General features: G+C 32.9%; 1 protein-coding gene across 6 annotated transcripts in view; it reads right to left on the minus strand.

The window, feature by feature from the left end:
- Positions 1 to 22,862, minus strand: part of itgb7 (integrin, beta 7) — a 34,931-nt gene extending 12,069 nt beyond the window's left edge. For 2 of the 6 annotated variants that reach the window (XR_012408085.1, XM_021474125.3), the window contains exons 1-10: positions 22,797 to 22,862; positions 14,005 to 14,038; positions 13,000 to 13,063; positions 12,782 to 12,861; positions 8,513 to 8,711; positions 5,582 to 5,752; positions 3,019 to 3,260; positions 2,768 to 2,923; positions 1,390 to 1,485; positions 839 to 928 (exon numbers count right to left, since the gene is read on the minus strand). Coding sequence is in view for 3 of the 6 variants with exons in the window: in XM_021474125.3 (XP_021329800.2) it covers positions 839 to 928; positions 1,390 to 1,485; positions 2,768 to 2,923; positions 3,019 to 3,260; positions 5,582 to 5,752; positions 8,513 to 8,711; positions 12,782 to 12,861; positions 13,000 to 13,063; positions 14,005 to 14,007 (1,101 nt within the window). In the remaining 3 variants the exon portion in view is untranslated. Of the gene's footprint in view, positions 1 to 838; positions 929 to 1,389; positions 1,486 to 2,767; positions 2,924 to 3,018; positions 3,261 to 5,581; positions 5,753 to 8,512; positions 8,712 to 12,781; positions 12,862 to 12,999; positions 13,064 to 14,004; positions 14,039 to 16,151; positions 16,456 to 22,796 lie in introns of those variants that run through there. The other 4 variants (XR_012408087.1, XM_073954390.1, XR_012408086.1 and 1 more) reach the window with 3 other exon arrangements.
- Positions 22,863 to 23,200: the final 338 nt, after the last annotated feature.

Consider the following 23,200-nt stretch of genomic DNA (forward strand, 5'->3'; position numbering starts at 1 on the left):
TCTGCTTTAAAGTGTTAAAATGCCATTGTGTGGTAAAAAAACATTGTAAAAAGTGATCAGGTATTTTTTGCATAATGGTCACTAATTTTTATTCCCCTTGCAAGCTATAAACCCTAAATCAGAAAAAGTTGGGACAGTATAAAAAACGCAAATAAAAAAGAGGATACAGGTGTTTTAGTGGCCTGCCTGCAGTACTGACCTGTCTCCAATGGAGAATGTGTGGCGTATTTTGAAAGGCAAAATGTAACAACGAAGACCATGTACTGTTGCCCACCTTAAAACTTGCATTTGAAGAAAATGAGACAAAACTACACATGAAACACTTCATCACTTGGTGTCATAAGTGTTGTGAAAAGCAATGGCAACATTACAAAGTGGTAAATTCTTTACTGTTGCATGAATACGTGTTTAAGGAACACATTAAAAAATGTTTGATGTATTGTCTGCAATGAAATACAAGTCAAAGTAAATTTAGAAATCACTACTTTCTTTTTTTATTTATGTTTTCTATACTGTCTCAACCATAATGTCCCAACTTTACATTGTGTACATTTACACTCTCTTACATGCAGTCTCTTTCTTCTCATGTAGCAAGATCACCTACATTTTATTTATTGATTTGATACATACGGTATCAAAGTAAAAATGTAGGTCATTTAATAAGGTCAAACACAGAGTTTCAGTACATTTAGTATTGGATTAACCATTATGCAGAACTGGGAAAAAGCTGTCGTTTTTGTACTTAAAGCCACTTGTAATTACTGCTAGTCTAAGTGGGAAGTGCACAAGTCACTGCACAGGTTCAAAATGCTGGAAAGGACATTAATTAAGCACTCACCCCGTAGGCCTCAGAGATGAGATCAACCACATTACTGGAGTCTTTCTTCAATACACCAACCACTGACTGAGGAATCAATGCACTCAACGCCTGTGAAAGATATACATTAAATATATGTCTGAGAGAGAAAAGTTATATTTTAACGATTAAACACATTTTAATATCTAAGTGTTTATAAAATCTCAAAACATTGTGGTCAGTAAAAAAATGTTTCTGGGTTTAATGCCAGGTTTAATACAATAAATGTATCTTTTTTTTCTCTGAGCTTTATTTCATGTTAGGCATGGTCCTTCAGAAATTCACTGATAAAAAATATGCTGGTTTGGAGGTCAAGACACAAGACAATTGTCCTAAATATAAAGTGTATTATTATATACTAAATAAGTCAATTGAAATGATTTAATTTATCCCATTTAAATATGTGATAGTCACCTTTATCCAATTAACGCATCATTGCTGAGTAAACATTTTCCTTCACTGAACAATTATTTTTGAAAAACAGCTTAAAACCCTAGCTTTAAATTGGTAGTATATAAATTGTTCTCTCAAACCTTATATGCAGGATAGATTTCCTCAGTGACAGCAAATATGAGCTGAATATTGTTATCCTGCAGAACTCTAGACACATGACCCACTGATGGGTAATCCTGCAGAAAAATGTCAAATAAAAGAAATAATCAATTAATTTAAATGTTTTTCTTTTTTTTTTTTATTCAGTCACTCATTTAGTATTTATATATAAACAATCCTACTTCAATTCCTCATAAGCCTCAATTCTCTGGGAGTTTAAATGACAGGTAAGCTAACCAAATTTAGTGGCAATTTTATATGCCCCCATTTCTCCAACATATAAACCACACAGTACCATTGGTGGACTTAAACTTAAAGGACTGAAGAACTGGAACTGTTTTTTTCAAATTAGGCTCATTTTACAACTATTTAACCAAAATTTACAACTTTTAGCTTAGCATAGATCACTGAATCCTATTTAAAGGGAAGGTTCACCCAAAAATGAAAATTCTGTCATCATTTACACACCCTTTACTTGTTTTTAAGGCTTTGTGATTTTCCTTTCTCTGTTAAACTCGAACGAAGATATTTTGAAAAATACTGGAAACCAGTGACCATTGACTTCCATAGTTTTAATTTACTCTCATTCTGGCATAATAATCAAAAAGCTTTGCTGCTATACTATGCCTATAGCAAGCTCAGTGCCTGAAAATTGGCCAACTTCGGTATATCAATATGACCAATGTGACCACCTGTTTGCACAGGAAGCATGCCTTGAAACAATGTAGACATGGTGAGAGATGATTCAGAACATATTTACTTTGGTGCAGAAAAGTTACCTGATTTTCAGGCACTGCGTAATGTCATAGCGCCTGCTGCAACCGTGATACAGCAGCAAAGTCATAACACCAGAATGAAAACTTAGTTCCTAGCCTTATCGGCCTAAGAAGTTTTAGATCATAAAAATTCTGATTGAATATTGGACATTTTTGAGTGAGATGCTAATGGTCCAATCCGATTCAATGATCTATGCTAAGCTAAGCTAAAAGTTCCCCCGCCATCTTTACGGAGATTAGCTGAATGGATTTAAAAACGGTAAAACCCAGCTGTTTAACTCCTGGTGACTTGTAAAGTCTAGCCTATTTTCATAAAAAGAGTTCCTTTAAAAACTAACAAGTTGCTCTTATTGGACTAATAATACAGAGAGCACGTAGCCAGACAGCCTGAGGAAAATACAAAATTTATATCTTATCATAAAAATCCACTTTAGAAAGGCCAAGACATCATAAAGAAGTATTTTAAGTTCTTTCTGCAGTTATCATTGGTGTTTTGATTGGCCTAGGATCATGCGAAGGGACAATTGTTTGTTTCTTTTGCAATTGGAAATGCATGAAAAATCATTAAATGCACATTACTCACATAGGCTTTTCCAATGTAAGAACCCATATCATTAAAATGACACTGTCCATTATGTGGCAGAAAAGCGCCACCTAGTCGTCCGTCTCCTGCCATGTGAAAGGTGTCATCAGATGTGTACACCAAAATCCGTGTCACATTACCCCATTTGATCTTATCCTGTCATTTAATAGGGAAAATCAGCCTTGTTATATATTTTGACTCTTTGATACGCTGCTGAAATGCACTTTTTTTCATGTCATCCTGGGTCTTACCTTACAGACGGCAGCCTGCATTATAGCATCCAGACCAGCCTCAGGAGAGTCCAGGTTGCCAGAGATGTTCTGTTTACTCACCTCCCGTTCAAACTCTCTGCCATCACTCGTCAGTGGCAGGACATTCTGGAACATGAACGCTTTCTGGCAAGTGTTTATGCGATTGGGACAGGGGTTCTTACGTCTCGGTGGCAGCTGACTGACATACGGCAACATCTCCTTATCAACAAAAGACCCGAAACCTGAAAGTGGAGAAAGGTGTAAGCAAGAATAACTCAAATATAGTTCTGATTAAATTACTGCAGGTTCTTTAAAGGAGCTGTATGTATGTCACGTTTTAGAGTCAATGTCTGAACAGTTTGTAATAAAAAAAAATAAAAACAACTCTAATTTATAAAAAAATAATAATAATAATAATTCTCAAAAACTTCCTAGCCCTCTTAAAAACAGCAGTTCTGCAAATGGGTCTGTTCAATTCAAGATTCCCTCTACTTTTTAATCAAGATAACTTCCATCTTTGAGTTCATTACGTTGTTCTGATGTTTTTAAAGTAAACCTCATACTGGATTAAAAACAAATCTGTGGTATTGCGAATTATTGCAAGATTTTAAAATAGATTAGATTTTATTTAAATATATTTTGCTAATCTATATATATCTATATTTTCTATAAAATAATAATTTATTACTGTCATGACAAAGCAGAATTTTCATTACTCTTCATTAGTTTCTACAAGTTTTATTACTAGTCTGTAAGGTCAAATGAACCTTTTTTTATTCTAATATGCCGCTTCTCTTTCAAGAAACAATTTTTAGTGCTTCTTAATATTGTTTTGTCCAAATTGTCATACATCTGTGAAACATTTTTTGATCAATGTAAAGCATACTTGAATTATTCATAAAATAATGTAGTGTTCTGTAAAATAAAACATTAAGACCATAAAACTGAAGGCAGTTAACTGATTAAATATTTCTGAGCAGCATATAACTAGAAATTAATATATTTATCACAAAAATGCATTAAATACATAAGATATATTATTTATAAATATATATTTTTTATATTCCCCCTCAGACCTTATTCTTCAATGTGAAAGTGAGCACATTTTCGAGATTGTTTTAAACTTCTGATTCATTCGGCTGTTGGAGAAATGACTAGGAAAATAGTCAAAGCACTTGCTTTACAAACAATTGTGTTTATAACTATAGACAAAAAGTTGTATAATATAATAAGAAAATATCAGTTTGCAACATCCAGCAGCAGAAAGAGTCGTTTTTAACGTCTAAAATTCAATGGAGGTGATTAAGACTGGAAGTCTTAAGCCAAAAAGATTCCAATCGCTGCGCCCAATCGTACTTGAAGAATAAGGTCAATAAAATTAACCAAACTTTTTCAAACTTATGTTCAGGGTTCTTACACCTTTTCCAACTTCAAATTCCAGCACTTTCCAAGCAATTTTTAAGGTGCATTTGTATGCTTTTCCAGCACCTAACAACCACGGTTAATCATGTTTATATATGTTGTATGTACTTATTCACATTTAAATTCATTGTGCTATTTTAAAAAACACAAAATGACATTTACACTTAAATGGTTGACTATTTTGGAGCTTAGATTTATTGGGACAGTTCACCCAAAAATAGTGAAAAAATAAATTTAAAAAGTTCAGTTATTGAATGAAGTATGTTTTAAAGTTTGGTCTCTTTCTACCTAAAGTTGATATCTCAAGAAATGAGCTCACAGTCAGATTTTGTTTGGGTGTATAACCAAACTTTCATGACCAATCGTTCATAATATTTCAAGTGCATTGCTATTTTTTTTTTTTACAGTCATTGAATTGGCGTTTCAGATGCAAAGTTGCATTCCGGGTGAATGTTTCCTAAATCAGTATGAAGCTAATAATGCCAAAACAATCTGAAATTGAATATTTTGAATTCTTAAAAAACTGTATTTTTTACATACCCAAAATCTGCAGTCTTTGAATTCAGAACCAAAAAATCTAAAGTTTGAAAATATGTCTATAAAAATCTGACTTAAAAAAATTGTCTTAAATTTTAGATGTTCTATAATCGGGTTAAGAAATTCAAATTCAGTTTAACATTTTTAATAGCATATGATCAGTTTTATTAGCTTACAATTATTAATAATTAAATTTAACACAATTCAAATTCAGACTGTTTTGGCATATTATTAGCTCCATAAATACATGCATGCGGTGAACATTTAGCAATGAAAACTGGTCGCACAACAACAATTTAAGCCCTCGCACTTATGCTCCCAACCATATTTAGAGGTCGCAGATGAAATTGTGCATATATGCAACCAAAACAGTCAATTTCGAGCCCAGCAAATTCAAACTCAAGCAGGTTCAAGCACTTTGTCCAAAATCCAAGCACTTTTCTAACCTTGAAAACATTATATTAAAAATCAAGCATTTTCCAGGATTTCCAGCACCCGTAAGAACCCTGTATGATGTATGTTCAATAATGTATGCAACAAGTTTTTAAAATTATGTTGATGTGTTTGTGTAAAATCATGAAGTCTTTCAGTCAGCAAGTCTCACCAATCCGGACGGTCTCTGTGATGTCCTTCAGCTTCTTGAGGATTTTCTGCCCTAGGGTTTTGATTTGCTCCAGATCATCTTGCATGGAGTAACTGAGATCCATCAGGTAGTACAGATCTATAGGGTAACCCTGAGCCCTCTTAAACTCAACTGTGAACTCATATGGAACTCCTGCAAATTGGAAAGAAAGTCATTTAGAATATTTACATTTACTGATTTTGATGAAATTAACATAAATTGCTAAAGGAAGATAAAAGAAGCACTCTAAATCACCACAGAGTAGCAATACATAAATGCACTGATAAGTCTAGCAGTTTTTTCAAACATACATACACACACATATATAAACATACAGACATACACAGAGAGGAAAGAGTGTCTTCTAGAGGTGGTTTGTCAAGCCCACTCACCTGCATGAAGCACACTCAGAATTTGTGTCATCTCAGAAACATGGAGTGTTTATAACACATCACCATACTTGGTCTTGGAGGGTCGGTGTCCTGCAGATTTTAGATCCAACTAGGACTGGGCGATAAATCTATTTAATCTATTAACTCGAGTGTGTAGTTTACACCGATTTGTTTGCATGGAAATTGTTTTTACTCTAACACTTGAAGTTCAATTTATAACTTTTTGATTTAGTGGCTATTTCGTATGAAATTGAATGATCTAAGTCATACAATTTAGTATGATTTGCTCATCCCCCGGTTTAGGGGTTGGGTTGGGTGTCACGCCTCCTTTAAAAAAAAATTGTACCCTTTTGTACGTCTGAACTCGTATGAATTTCAACAAATTAGCCACTAAACTGTCAAAACGTAAAATAGTTAAGTTTCCTCATGAGATTATGCTGGTTGTTCCCCTGCATTTGCCGTAGAAACACACAAACAATATGGCAGCAAGTAGAAAAGAACTCTGAGAAATGCTGTGCTCTATGAAATAAAAAAAGAACACAGTAGCACAAGCATGCGCAACAAAAAATGACTGTGTGACACATTTGAACCTGCTTACACATTTGCTTAAGCTAATATGCTATATAGGTTAATAATCTTCAATGAGGGAATTTTTTTTTTTATTTAAATCATAAGTATATTTTTTTGTGATTTATTTTTAGGTTATATCGTCTAGCCCTAGATCCAACCTTGATCAAACACACCTGAACCATCTAATTAATGTGTTAGGTATACTTGAAACTTCCAAACGTTTGTTGAGGCAAGTTGGAGTCATCTCTGCAGGACACCTACTAGGGCTGTGCAATTAATTAAAAATTCGGTTTCGATTTCCATTTTGGCTTCTAACGATTATGAAAAACCATTAATCAAGTAAACGATTATTGCATCATATATCGCCCCTTTTCCAGTTGTACACATTTGATGCTCTGCAAAGCTCAGTTTCACGTGAAAATGACTAAAGGCTTGTACTGTAATGTAACTTTTGCATCACTGGATGCGCATCACTCATTGATGTACATTTGAAACATTCAAGTTTTTAAAAGCGCAAAAGAGATCGCATGGTTTTGTGTGCTCAGCCTCAGAGACGAGCAGAGCACACACAACTAAAGCCATCTTAATGTGAGCGTTTAGAAGTCAAATTTGTGTCAAAACACGGTGTTTAGTGATTATTCATATTAACCCTCATTTGTGTAATAAACAAACGAGTTGAGAATCAAAAGACACGGGAAAGAGAAACCATTAAGCAGAACTATTCTTAAAGTAACAGCATGCAATATTCCTGCTGCCGACGTTTTTATCATTAATCAAACAACAAAAGGACAAAATCCCTCACTGCTCTTGACTGAAGAACTTTTGTAGCTGAAGTTTTTTTTATTACAGTGAAGATGCTTAAAGCACAGTTTGCTTCATACTTAATTCTACTGTATATATTTCCCTTTCCTTATTTACAGGGAGGAAAATAATTGCATATAAGTCAGAATTATTAGCCCTGCTGAATTATTAGCAACCCCCCCCCCCCATTTCTTTTTAACGGAAAGATTTTTATTCAACCCATTTCTAAACATAATAGTTTTAATAACTGATTTCTATGATTGATTTATTTTATCTTTGCTATGATGACAGTAAATAATATTTTACTAGATATTTTTCAAAATACAAGCATTCAGATTAAAGTGACATTCAAAGGCTTAATTGGGGTAATTAGGCAAGTCATTGTATAAATAAGTTCATCAAAACATGTATTGCTTAAGGGGGCTAATAATATTGACTTTAAATAAAGACTTTTCAAAATATTTAAACCTGCTTTTATTCTAGCCAAAATAAAACAAATAAGCCTTTCTCCAGCAGAAAAAATATTAAAGGGAATACTGTGAAAAAATTTAGTAATATTTATATAAAAAATGTCACTGGAAGGCTAATAATTTTGATTTCAACTGATAATCGTTTTAAATAATCACAATCACGGTTATGACCAAAATAATCATGATTATGATTTTTCCGTAATCCAGCAGCCCTAACACCTACCCTCCAAGACCAAGTTTGGTGACCTGTGGTTCACAAGAAAGAGTCTGGTGCAGATAAAAAGAAAAAGTCTATTTAAAATGTACTATTGACTAGCTATGATGAAGAGAGTCTGTAATATGGTTTCGTATCTAGTTTGTGCCAATTGTTTTGTATGCCATTTTGAATGATATTTCAGTATATCTTCACACTCTCAGAAATAGAGGTACAAGAGTACATATTAGTACCTAAGAAGTACAAAAGAGTACCACTTAAAAATTTTAGGTACTAATATTTTCCTTTGAGGTACCAATATATACCCTTTAAGTACAAATATGTATCTTTCGACCAGTGACTGCTCTTGTACCTTTATTTCTGAGAGAGCAATATCTGTTTACTGTATAATATTGTATCTACTAAGTGTAAATACAGTTTCAAGTTTTTCTTCTAATGTTTGTCTGAGCTGAAGTCTTAAGCTCACCAACTCGTAGTTTAATGTTGACATTCTGAGGTTTGAGTTGAACCACATTATAAGAATCATTGCTGAGGTCATTGTTCTTCACATAGTCCAATGGATGTTTTCCAGGATTGATTACACGAACATCTTCACAACCCCTATCCTTCAGAGACTTCGGAGAATCACAGCGTCGTTCATTAGATTCACCCGATTTCAAGAAGTTCTGCATTAAAAGGACATTCGCATTATTAAGCACAATCAGTTATGAAGAACAGTTGTTAAAAATAAGACAATAATTCAATATTAAAGCTCACTTATTATGCAAAATCAACTTTTATAAGCTATTTGGACAGAGCTGTGTGCAGGTATAGAGTGTTTACAGTAATTTTGGAGTGATATAAATGCAACAATTCTATTTTATTTCAATTTCCTACTGCAACATAGTGTAGGAGTGTAGTTTTACAAGTTTAACTTGTTTTTAAAACAGTGCAAATAAAGAAAAGACAGACAAATTTATATGTAATTCATAAGTGCTGGAATCCCTACAGCTGCATAGTGTCAGTACAACTATGAAAGATAACACTTCAACCTCAGATACAGTAACATAACGGATATTCATAGAGCAGTGTATAATAACTTGTATCCTTTTACATTTGTTGTGAGTAGATGTGGAAAAACAGTGGAAAGTTAATGTGTTTGTGTGTGAGTACTCTGAACGTGAAAGTGTTGAAACTTTCTCAGAAGCATTCTAGAGACACCTAAGACTTATCTTACATCTTGCATCTTACATCTCGAGTTAGTAATAGCAAACTCTCTTTTTGTGTAACTAAAAATTGCAGTGAATAGAATGCTGAAAGGCTGAGGAAGTGACTCTTTGGCTGAAATTTGTAAATGTTCCTTTATTTAATGCCCTACAAAACGCATGTTTTTTATCTGTGTTGTAATGACATTGTCATTATTGGCTTCTTCTATATGGCTTCTTGTTCATGACCTAATTTGCACCAGTTTATGTGTTACATTGGACATTATGAAAATGACATATAGACTGTTTGCTTTTATACTAATTAGCCTTTAAAAGTGTAGTTTACCCAAAAATTCAAATTCTGTGATAAATCACTCCTAATCATGTCTTTCCAATCTCTTAAGACCCTCATTTGTCTTAGGAACACAAATTAAGGTATTTTGGAAACATGTAAGATGTTCGAAGTTAAGAAAAAGTATCTAAAATATTATCAAAACATTTAATAAGAGTTCATTGGTTCAGCTGCAGCTGCTGCACATGCAAAGTTCCAAGAAAATTTGGATTCTAAAATTTAAAAACTATTTGTTCATCAATGTCTACGTTTACAATCGGCAGGACTTGACATTAACTTTTTTTGATCCCCAGCCACTGTGGCTAGTAGTTTTCCAACATTTCTAGCCACTCAGCATTTTCACTAGCCACAATTTTGCTGTGGGAAAATATTTTAATACACTTAAATATGACTTTGACATGGTAAAATTACTTGATTTAGGATTTTGTGTCATCTCCACATGCCTTCTCATTCACTTCACTTTTTGTGTGTCCTGTATGAACTTGCTTAATAAGCATGAGCAAATGGTTTATGGTTTCATAGTGTCATATTACAATTCAGTTTTGTTTCACATGACTTTTCAGGGTTCAGAATTAAGGATTTACCAAATTTATCTCTGACCACACCAAACATAAATAATTATTTTTTTCTTAACTTCAAATTTTAAATTTTAAACAACAACAATTGACATTTAAAAAATAATTATTGTCATGCATCTAAAATATGCACAGTAATCTGTCCAGGCTTAAGGTCCCAAACCACCAGTTAACTACACATACTGTAAAAGGGGATTTAATCTCCTATTAAAGCAATGTTATTGTAAAAAATGATAATTAAAACATATCAACCAAAATAACTGTAAGCAAAAGAAATCGGGTGAGAACATAGCATGTGTGATAATGAAAGGATGATCACAAGCACATGGTTAAATGTAGGCCAACTAATAATCTGTTCAAATAATGGTTAAAGCGAAAGCAACTGGTGCTGCTTATAAAAAAGACAAATCTGGAGCTCCTGAAAGCAGCAAGACAATGGGTGTTTGAGCATAACTTTTTGTCAAGTCTATTTTAAAGAGAAATGATCACATCAGTTGCGTTTCTAGGCATGGCAAGGAAACAGAAACGCACACGTGTTTTAAACAGTCTCGCAAATCACATCAGCTGTTGGCGCGAGTGATAATCCTCTCATTCGGTATTCACCTGTTTTCTATTGCTCTCACGAACATAATTATTTTTGTCAGTTATGCTGCTTCTCGATTAAAAAATGCATTTGCATGCATTTTGGGCTTTCCTTATTGTAGAACCATGCTTTTAAAAAAACTACAATTAAAAAATATTTTCACCAGCCAAAGTGGCTAGAGGAAGCGGCTGTCAAACTCGTCACAGCTGAAATCAACCCTGCATTTAGTGGGTTGGCGGTTGTTTGTCAAGCCCTGACTATTGGCAATGCAATGCTTGCCTGTTGCACTGTTAACTCCAATGTGTCGCACTACATATGGTAAATGTACACATTGACAACCTGATGCAGCAGAGAAGATATAGGCAAACAAAGTTGTTTTTGCAGGTTTTTTGGAACACAAACCATTCTTGGTGCTTTGATTATACTTTGTATGTTTTTGACAAAAGTTTAAGTTCCTTTTCAAGACACTTGCTGTCTATGGAGTATGAGGTGGCTCTCAGATTTAATCTAAATTATGTTCATTTGAGATTAACGAAGATCTCAGGTAATCAGAACAATATGAAAATTAATTATTAACTAATTTCCCATTTTAGAGTGAACTAGCAAATTTATTAGTTTGCTTTTACAAAGGTCAAATTGACGATGCACTAGCAATGTTACAATCTCTGATTTACAGCTAAATTAACATATACATCAATTGATAAAAATGTACACCACCGATGCACATTATTAATTTGTATAAAAGCACCAACCAAAATGCATACATGTTAATGAAAACTCAATTAGAGGCTATGAGCAAGAGATAACAAAATACTTTTTTATCTGTGTATCTTAACCATAAAACTGACCTGCAAATATCCCCATTATACAAATTTAATTGAGCAGTAATACAAAATCTCATAAAACTTGGGAGGTTAATTAGTAGTTCCTACAACTCAAAATGAAAATGGGTCAAACTGAGCCAGAAAATTATACAAGGAATAAACAACATGAGTTTCAACAAAGGAAATAGGTGGCACATTCAAAACCCCACTTGAATCTAATGCTTTAACGCTGTTACACGGCTTAGCAAAAAGACTATTAAGGTCAAATGTATTTTGACATATTTGGTTAGTTTGCATAGAAAAAGCAAGCATAACCACAGTTGCCACAGCAGGAAAAGTGCCCCCAAACATGCACAAAATGCAAAGCGCAATGCTAAAAACGTTGTCATAGTGTATATTAGATGTTGCGTGCTTCTCTCTAACAGACACTGACATATATATAATACTTGAACAAATACATCCTCTCAATTCTGATGATTGGGTTCAACTATTCTACATTTCACTTCAATTTTGAATTGAATTTTGAATTGATTAAATGAGATAGCCCCTTGAGATGAACTGTCTCATTTTCAAGGGGGTCCCTACGAAGTACATAAATCAAACAGAGTACAACACATCATAACAAACATAGAGGTAAGCGAATCAAACAAACAACACACTTCACCTGAAACACTTCCCACTGTCTAAAGGCTAAACTAACAAAAACATATAATCAAAAGTACAAACAGTTTTATATAAAAATAAATAATAAACATTTAAATTGGAACCAACAATAACATTTACAAGTTGTTTCCAAAAGAGAAGATAAATGAGACCTGAAAAGGCTAATGTCTTTATATTATATTTAAAAAGAAGGAAGATTATTCCAGTCAAAAGGAGCTTTGTATTGAAAGGACCTTCGGCCACTTTCTGTTGTAATTCTTAAAACAACAAATTAATTCTGTAAAATATGTCAAAGAGAATATGAAGGAAAAAACTGCTTTAAATAAGAAGTGGAACTAAAATAAACCCATTTAAACAGCAATATCATTGACTACGGAACTTAGGTTGAAGCAAACCAAGAGATTTGTATAATATGCAATGGAAAGTTCTATACGGACATCTTCAAACAAAACTACATAGAGAGTTGAAGAAAGTATTTGAAGGTTTTAAATTAATATCAGATGTATTGTTATAAATAGTATCAGCATAATTTACATTTACATGATGTGACCTACCATTTGTGTGCACCAAGCACATCCAGGACTCCTGATACATTCAGAACATGAAGGCTGATTTTGGCAAACGGGTTCTTCCCCTAAAATGCACATAAACATTATTAGTTTACATAATACATTAGTGCACATAAACATACCATTAGTTTGTATTAAAAGCATCAAAAACCTACCATCCAATTTTTAAAATGCACAATTTAATAAAAAAATAAGTGCACTACCTAGTGTATACTTCTGTCCCAAACAGTGTAAGAGAACCATCAAAGCTATCAGCACAGCCTTCATCTGGAGAGAAAGACAGAGTTTTATTATACCTGTAGGCTTAGGTTTATTATGTATTTATTTCTAGTTTATGAAATATATTAGGATATATAAGGACTGCACAATATTTCATTTCAGCATCAATATCGCAATGTGCGCAGCCACAAAAGTCACATCGCAAAGATATGCAATATTAGACCAATTCTGTGATTTAAAGTAGATTTATAGACTGAATTATAGTTGACCAGAAGCTACAGAACTGTATTTAATCACTGTATTTATATGGAATTTACATGATTTATGCAAAAAATTGTTTATTTTTTCTTGTTTCTAGTCCAAATATCTACATTTTTCTTCTTAATATCTACTGTTTTTACTTGCTCTGGGAATTTTTAAATCTTTGGACTAGAAACGAGACAAAAAAAAACAAGAAATGAGAGCATTTTTTGAATTCTCTACTTGAATACTGTTAGACTCCTCAGAAAAACGACAAATAGAGCTATTCAAACTATCTTGTGACACTGTAATCACATCGCAATATCAGATTTTTCCAATATCATGCAGTCCTATTAGGAAATATTTCACCAGCATGGACCTTGCCACATTTTGAGCTAGATTTTATTGTAGGGATGAAAGGGATGGTAAGAGAACAGCAGAATTAAGGGGAAGGGAAGTAAGAGGATCAACAGTAAACAGGTAGGTACTGTAGGTTTATCTGTGGTTCTACAATAATGTCCCTACGAGTTCGAGAGAACGAGAAGAACAGTGCTAGAGGGCTGGTCTGCCTTAAATAAGTTTTAAGTAGTAGGTGAATGGTTAAGGAGACAAAGTTAGGCGTGGTTCCACTGCCAAACCTTTGTCAACAAGTTAACTCCATAAAATACCATTCATTAATTAAAAGCAGAATAAAAAGATTAAGCTTTTATATTAAAAGGATAGTTCACCCAAAAAACTGATTTACTCACCATTTACTCGCCCTCAAGTGGTCCCAAACCTTTTCTTTGGTAATAAAAAGAAGATGTTTTAAAATGTTAAAAAACCGGTAACAATTGACATCACTAACACAATAAACAAATACTACACAAGTCAAAGGCTGCCGGTTTCCAAAAGGTTTCAAAATATCTTCTACTGTTTTCAAAGGCTTTTGGAAAATGAGGAGTAAGTAAATTATGACCGAATTGTAAATTTTCTCTTTAAGCGTTTCAGATTTTGATATTTACATTTTTAAATTAATATTTTTAACCATTTTCTTTGTAAAAATATCCTGAATGTTTCTTTGGGATCAGAAAACAAATCTTATTGTGCCTTAAAACAGTATTTTAACACTATCTGATGTTCTACACCATATGACAGGCACATGTAAAAAAAAGAGAAATAAGGCAAAATTGTTTTTTAAAAACATCACTGTGCTTCCACCATCCTGTAAATCCCTCATTCATGAGAACATACTTCACAGTAGACATCTGATAATGAGTCAAGCATTGAAAGGTGGAAGTTTGCAACAGCATGTGTCAGACAGGCAAAAAACTAAACCACAGTATTTCACTCTTCCTCTTCGTAAATGTCAATCAGCACAAACCAGCACAGAGACAAAAACTGGGTGAGAGACGATTTATCCATGGGTAAAGACACATTCTCACTTTCTCACAAACCACTAATAAATATGCCTTATTAGAGGTGCAACCGTCAGCTTTTTAAAGCAGCATGTGAAGAAAACATCATTTTTAGATGTTAGGTTGACCCTGTTCCACTGACGGAAACATTCAGACAGGCAGACAGGAAGTGTTTCTTTTTTAAACTGCACTTGATGGGGTTTCAGAAGGATGCAGTTTATATTTTTAAAAAGCAGTGGGTTCTTTTTGTACAATGATTGTTTTAGACAGCTGTGTGGTTAAACCAACAAAAAAGCAATTATGCTACAATAAAATAAGTTATTTTAGTGTAACCTAAATTGAATTATTTCCTTCCACAGCCCAAAAATGACATTAATTAATTTCTCAAATTCACCAAAATTCAAATATTAATTCAAAGATATTCAAAACAACTTCTTTTTTTCAAACTTTTTTACATTACAAATATTATAAGTATGTGCTAAAGGCAAACAAAAGGTAGGTGTAAAAATAATTTCAACCTGAATTAAATTTATAACAGAACATGAAAATCACACAAAAATCTGATAGGAACAGTATTTCATTGGCATAAATAGTTCATTAAAACAGATCTCACTCATTCCAGAAAACAATAAGGTCAACATTCATTTTCCAGCTAAATAATACTTAATCTTCAGACAAAAAGAAAACATCTCATAAGAATTAAGTGGTGCTAAATGCTTTATGTGTTACATAGCAAAAATAGATATATAATATACTATAGATATATACTATAGATATATAACCACTTGGGAACCATTACAGGCTCTTTATAGGTTATACAGCACTAAATTTGGTTCTCCTATTATTACGAGCAAAAGAAACTCTGAGGAACCTTTTTCCTTTAGTAAACAATCTTGCAAATCTAATTTTATTATGATAAAGCCAAACATTATATGTAAACTAAATTAACTACAATAAGCCAGTATGTTAGATTATAGATTTTTTCACAGTACATTTCAGAAACCCCCGTTAACAGGAGGGCTGTTGAGAAATAACTTGTGAGTAACTTCATCATGTAGTAAATTTTGACATAAATTGTTCACTGATTTACCAGAACCTCCGAGTAGCATATGTTGGGTTAATGAACATGTTTGGTTAACGTAGTACCTAACGTAACACAATGCTTATAATATTATATAGGGTTAATAAACATAAAATCCTTTAAAATGTCATATTTCAAAATAATACAGGTAATATTATCTTATATTTACTTCATTCGTTTTCCTTTAAATACATTAAGGTGTTGGTCATTTGTTTCTGTCATAAAACGCCACTTTCCCCAATTCACTTCAACAGAACTTGCTCTTCTCAAAATGACACTTTTACTTCAGAAACTGTTAGGGTCCGTGTATCATCCGTTCATTTGATTATTCCTTTTATTACGGAAAACGAAACATCAGAAAAACGATGAATATTTCGTTTTTCTGTTTATTCTGTAGGCAGAAAAAACGGAAACTCACCTGTTATTCAGCTTATTAACTTAAAACGAAATATTAAAACAAACACAAAACCAAAACGAAATAATGAGTCAAAAAATGGTCCGTGTACGGTCCGTGAACATTTTGTTTATTTGTTTTCCATTTTCAAACGGAATAAAGGAAATGGAGAAAACGGCCGTTTTTCCGTTTTTCTTTTGCTCACGAGAAAACGAAAAAACGAGATTTTGGCTGGATTTTCGTTTTTTGGTTTAGGGTAGGAAAACGGATAAACGACTTTAAAATTCATTTTACACATGTAGGCGGTGCTGAAACGCCCACTTTCCTCTAATTGGTCAACCAAATCTGCGCTCGTGACGTCACCCTCAAAATAAAAGCCTTACACGCAGGCTTTTAATTATTATTATTTAATTATATATATTAACAAAGTTTACATATTCTATCATTTGAACCACACACAGTTAGCAGGCTTACATTCATTGCGTATGTATAAATTAAATAAAAACGTAAATCAGCAGTATTCTTAGACATTTGTCATTAAAATAAGGTCATAGTTCACTGCCAAGCTTCTTGCTGCTGTGCACCTGATGCAGAGCAAAGAAAGCCATTTCCGAGCAGCACCTGGTTTGCATGATTGTTTCAGAGCTATTGTAGGCCTAAATAATAGCCTACTCTGTATAAAATAATAATTTATTATTATTATTATTATTATTATCATTACTATTATTATTATTATTATTATTATTATTATTATTATTATTATTATTATTATTAGGCCTATTATTATTAGTATTGTTATTATTATTATTTACTTAGTTATTCAATGGTTGTAAGAACACATTGGACCCTGCATGGGGCTATAATAAATGGTACCATTTGTTTCTATTGGATTTTCTCCTATTTTAATTTAATATATGCCTTTAGCCTATTGTAAATATTTATTTGATAATTAATACTTTTTTATTGCAACGTCAAAGTAGGCCTGTCTTATTATTATTATTTTTTGTTATTATTTTGTCGTTGTTGTTGTTATTATTATTGTAGCAGGGACATAGCCACAGGTGTGGCAGAGTGTGCTGGTGCCATCCAAAGTGGCATCTTGCACCTGAAAATAGATGCCTTCGCACTCAAGCACGCGCAAAAAAACTTGCACAGGCAAAAGTAATGATGAATGTGTTGAAGGAAAAAAAAACATTCTAATTATTTGTTAATTAAATAGTGCAACATTATTCTCAGTCAGTGTAGGCTGAAAAAATTAAGATCGCCAGCATTTCAAGGGTGATTTTATTTTTAGTTTATTGCTGTGACGCGCTATATTTCACTAAGGCTGCATGAGACTGCGCATCTTGCTTATTTTCTCTATTTTACATACAGAACATATCATACAGTCCAGGTTCTACCGTTCTAGTGAGTGTGGGGCATTGCTTTACAGTGGTAAAGTGGATTATTTCTTGGCAAATTCATAATGATTCACTTTGTTTAGTAATAAATTTCATAGTTATAAAATAACTACATTTCAAGAATATGTTAACACTTTCAACTATTTAGGATTATTTATTGCATCAAAAGTAATTTCAAAGTAACATTAAATGTACGTATAAACTGCTTAATTTGTGTGTGTAAACACCTAAGATGCAAAAAGCTTATTTAGACCAGAATAGGCCTACTAAATGCAACGGTCAATGTATGTAAACTTATGACCTAAAATGTCTTAAATGACTAAATTTAAGTCTTTTTAAGTTTTTAAATAATTTGAGTTTAACATAAATGATTTAAACTTTAAACTTAAAATTAACAGAGTATGGCAAATAAATTGTTTATTAAATGGAGGTCAGGTGTCTATCTTAATTATAATTATTAAATATTATGACACTATAATTCAGTGGTGTATTGGGGAGTACGCACCTTTTAATTAATTAATTTTAAATAAGTAGTTTATCCTAAATAAAATGCAATGGGATCGGTGTGCAATGAATAGTTTGAAAACCCCTGGTTCAGACTAGACGAGCTAGCTGTCTGTGCGCTGCGCTAATAACTTGGCATTTGCACTTTTCGGTGCTGCCAGATGCATTTATAGTGCATAAAAAATAAAAAAGGTAATTCGGTAAAGCGCGCGATGCGCGCAGAAATAAGCGCACTATATGCATATGTCGAATTAAGTTCTCTTTTTCTTTAATCAAGACTTTTCCATTCGAGGAATTACAGTTATTAATAGCTTAGTCCTTATAAACGATCAGTTTATAAAATACACAATTTACGGATCAAGCCTAATGAAGAATAAGAAGAATATGCAACGCATTATGATCCTTGAATGATCAGAGCGCATTTATATAAACTATATATTTTATATAATCCATAAATATTAAAAAACATTATACATTTAAAGTAATGGAACATTATATGTTATAAAATCTAAACTATTATTTAGGCTACAGGCTGTTCAGCGCGTGCGTCAAAGAAAAGACATGACACAATCTCTATAAAAACTAGTTGTTTATTTACAATATCTAAAGGGATATAAAACATCTAACATGCATCTCCATTCTCAACGAGTTTCTGTGTTCTGCATTCTTCACAGACCGAGATCTCATTCCGAGGTAATCTGTAAATATTCTCATTTGGTTCTGGCACATTCTTGATTAAAGGTGAAACTGACCGGCGCAACGCAATCTTTGAAGCATTGCACCTCAAATGTTATTCCTTTTTTATTATTGTATTTTTAATATTTTTAATTATACAACACAAAATTGGTTCTAAACAGATACATTTTCCTATAGGCTATGATGAAGTGTATATTTTTGTTCACACAGGTCCAATACAAAACTGTGTGGATGGATGATTTGTTTCTCCGTGAAAATCACTCATTTAATAAGCAAAACAGGCCAAAATGTTGTTTAGCTTGCGTCAAACTGGATGGACAATTTACAAACATATTGAATACAAAGGCTGGTTATTTTATGCAATGAGGGACAATATTACAAATTACAAATTAAAGAAAATTATTTGCATATTAAAACGAAAATATATAATACAACAACAGATCCTACCTTGTAAGAAATGATAATTCAGTAGTGTAGTGCGTTCGCGTGGGTTTCCTCCAGGTGCTCCGGTTTCCCCCACAGTCCAAAGACATGCGGTACAGGTGAATTGGGTAGGCTAAATTGTCCGTACTGTATAAGTGTGTGTATGTGTGGATGTTTCCCAGAGATGGGTTGTGGCTGGAAGGGCATCCGCTGCATAAAAACTTGCTAAAATAAGTTGGCGGTTCATTCCACGCGAACGCACCACACTACTGAATTAGACACACAATCTCAAAAAAAAAACTTGATGCTTATTTACATTATCTAAAGTCATTTCTTACGAGGTAGGATCTGTTGTTGTATTATATATTTTCGTTTTAATATGCAAATAATTTTCTTTAATTTGTAATAGGCCTATTGTCCCTCATTGCATAAAATAACCAGCCTTTGTATTCAATATGTTTGTAATTTGTCCATCCAGTTTGACGCAAGCTAAACAACGGAGAAACAAATCATCCATCCACACAGTTTTGTATAGGACCTGTGTGAACAAAAATATACACTTCATTATAGCCTATAGGAAAATGTATCTGCTTAGAACCAATTTTGTGTTGTATAATTAAAAATATAAAAAATGCAATAAAAAAAAAAGGAATAACATTTGAAGTGCAATGCTTCAAAGATCCAATACGCTGCATGCAGAGCCAAAACAAAAACTGGTTTGTTTGTTTAATAAAATAATAATATGAAATTAAAGTGAAATAGTTCCATAACCTGTATTATAACTGTCACAGATGACAAATCATCCATTGCGCCGGTCAGTTTCACCTTTAATCAAGAATGTGCCAAAACCAAATGAGAATATTTACAGATTACCTCGGAATGAGACCTCGGTCTGTGAAGGATGCAGAACACAGAAACTCGTTGAGAATGGAGATGCATGTTAGATGTTTTATATCCCTTTAGATATTGTAAATAAACAACAAGTTTTTATAGAGATTGTGTCATGTCTTTTCTTTGACGCACGCGCTGAACAGCCCCAAAAAGGCGCCTTTATTTAGCCTGTAGCCTAAATAATAGTTTAGATTTTATAACATATAATGTTCCATTACTTTAAATGTATAATGTTTTTTAATATTTATGGATTATATAAAATTTATAGTTTATATAAATGCGCTCTGATCATTCAAGGATCATAATACGTTGCATATTCTTCTTATTCTTATTAGGCTTGATCCGTAAATTGTGTATTTTATAAACTGATCGTTTATAAGGACTAAGCTATTATTAACTGTAATTCCTCTAATGGAAAAGTCTTGATTAAAGAAAAAGAGAACTTAATTCGACATATGCATATAGTGCGCTTATTTCTGCGCGCATCGCGCGCTTTACCGAATTACCTTTTTTATTTTTTATGCACTATAAATGCATCTGGCAGCACCGAAAATAGCAAATGCCAAGTTATTAGCGCAGCGCACAGACAGCTAGCTCGTCTAGTCTGAACCAGGGGTTTTCAAACTATTCATTGCACACCGATCCCATTGCATTTTATTTAGGATAAACTACTTATTTAAAATTAATTAATTAAAAGGTGCGTACTCCCCAATACACCACTGAATTATAGTGTCATAATATTTAATAATTATAATTAAGATAGACACCTGACCTCCATTTAATAAACAATTTATTTGCCATACTCTGTTAATTTGAAGTTTAAAGTTTAAATCATTTATGTTAAACTTAAATTATTTAAAAACTTAAAAAGACTTAAATTTAGTCATTTAAGACATTTTAGGTCATAAGTTTACATACATTGACCGTTGCATTTAGTAGGCCTATTCTGGTCTAAATAAGCTTTTTGCATCTTAGGTGTTTACACACACAAATTAAGCAGTTTATACGTACATTTAATGTTACTTTGAAATTACTTTTGATGTAATAAATAATCTTAAATAGTTGGAAGTGTTAACATATTCTTGAAATGTAGTTATTTTATAACTATGAAATTTATTACTAAACAAAGTGAATCATTATGAATTTGCCAAGAAATAATCCACTTTACCACTGTAAAGCAATGCCCCACACTCACTAGATCGGTAGAACCTGGACTGTATGATATGTTCTGTATGTAAAATAGAGAAAATAAGCAAGATGCGCTTTCAGTCTCATGCAGCCTTAGTGAAATATAGCGCGTCACAGCAATAAACTAAAAATAAAACCACCCTTGAAATGCTGGCGATCCTAATTTTTTCAGCCTACACTGACTGAGAATAATGTTGCACTATTTTATTAACAAATAATTAGAATGTTTTTTTTTCCTTCAACACATTCATCATTACTTTTGCCTGTGCAAGTTTTTTGCGCGCGCTTGAGCGCGAAGGCATCTATTTTCAGGTGCAAGATGCCACTTTGGGTGGCACCAGCACACTCTGCCACACCTGTGGCTATGTCCCTGCTACAATAATAATAACAACAATAATGACAAAATAATAATAACAAATAATAATAATAAGACAGGCCTACTTTGACGTTGCAATAAAAAAGTATTAATTATCAAATAAATATTTACAATAGGCTAAAGGCATATATTAAATTAAAATAGGAGAAAATCCAATAGAAACAAATGGTACCATTTATTATAGCCCCATGCAGGGTCCAATGTGTTCTTACAACCATTGAATAACTAAGTAAATAATAATAATAACAATACTAATAATAATAGGCCTAATAATAATAATAATAATAATAATAATAAATTATTATTTTATACAGAGTAGGCTATTATTTAGGCCTACAATAGCTCTGAAACAATCATGTAAACCAGGTGCTGCTCGGAAATGGCTTTCTTTGCTCTGCATCAGGTGCACAGCAGCAAGAAGCTTGGCAGTGAACTATGACCTTATTTTAACGACAAATGTCTAAGAATACTGCTGATTTACGTTTTTATTTATTTATACATAAGGAATGAATGTAAGCCTGCTAACTGTGTGTGGTTCAAATGATAGAATATGTAAACTTAGTTAATATATAATTAAATAATAATAATTAAAAGCCTGCGTGTAAGGCTTTTATTTTGAGGGTGACGTCACGAGCGCAGATTTGGTTGACCAATTAGAGGAAAGTGGGCGTTTCAGCACCGCCTACATGTGTAAAATGAATTTTAAAGTCGTTTATCCGTTTTCCTACCCTAAACCAAAAAACGAAAATCCAGCCAAAATCTCGTTTTTTCGTTTTCTCGTGAGCAAAAGAAAAACGGAAAAACGGCCGTTTTCTCCATTTCCTTTATTCCGTTTGAAAATGGAAAACAAATAAACAAAATGTTCACGGACCGTACACGGACCATTTTTTGACTCATTATTTCGTTTTGGTTTTGTGTTTGTTTTAATATTTCGTTTTAAGTTAATAAGCTGAATAACAGATGAGTTTCCGTTTTTTCTGCCTACAGAATAAACAGAAAAACGAAATATTCATCGTTTTTCTGATGTTTCGTTTTCCGTAATAAAAGGAATAATCAAATGAACGGATGATACACGGACCTGTTAGAAACTAACTGTCAAGCTTTAAGAAAGTCGATTCATGTAATTAAATTCATATTCAACAAATTCAATCAATCAAAATCGTATGAAATCATTTTAATGGAGTTTCTTACCTTTACGCCAGTTGTCGTGTGAGTGTGTAAAATTCAAAGCATCGCTGGAGGCGTCATTCTCAAAGTATACTCTGCCTGTCGGTGGCTGTTTTAAAATCTACTGAGCTTCCTACATAGTCATCATTACTTAGCCCTTGTCTTAGTTACAGACACGTGCATGATTTTTGAGCAGGTACTATGGTATACTATGGTATTCGAAAAAGCTGCGCGCATATGACATGTTGATGTATGACATGTTGCTAATCTTTAAACATGATGTCTAGATAGGCGACTTAATATAATTTGAGACACAGCACGAGCTAACGCGCAAAAGATGCAGAAATAATGTGGTCACTTTACCTCTTCCTGTCTTGATTATATCTGTGCTTATGCGTGTCGTTTGTAAATTTCCCCACACTAGCCAA

The sequence above is a fragment of the Danio rerio genome, chromosome 6, assembly GCF_049306965.1.
Source record: "Danio rerio strain Tuebingen ecotype United States chromosome 6, GRCz12tu, whole genome shotgun sequence".
Classification (NCBI taxonomy): Eukaryota; Metazoa; Chordata; class Actinopteri; order Cypriniformes; family Danionidae; genus Danio; species Danio rerio.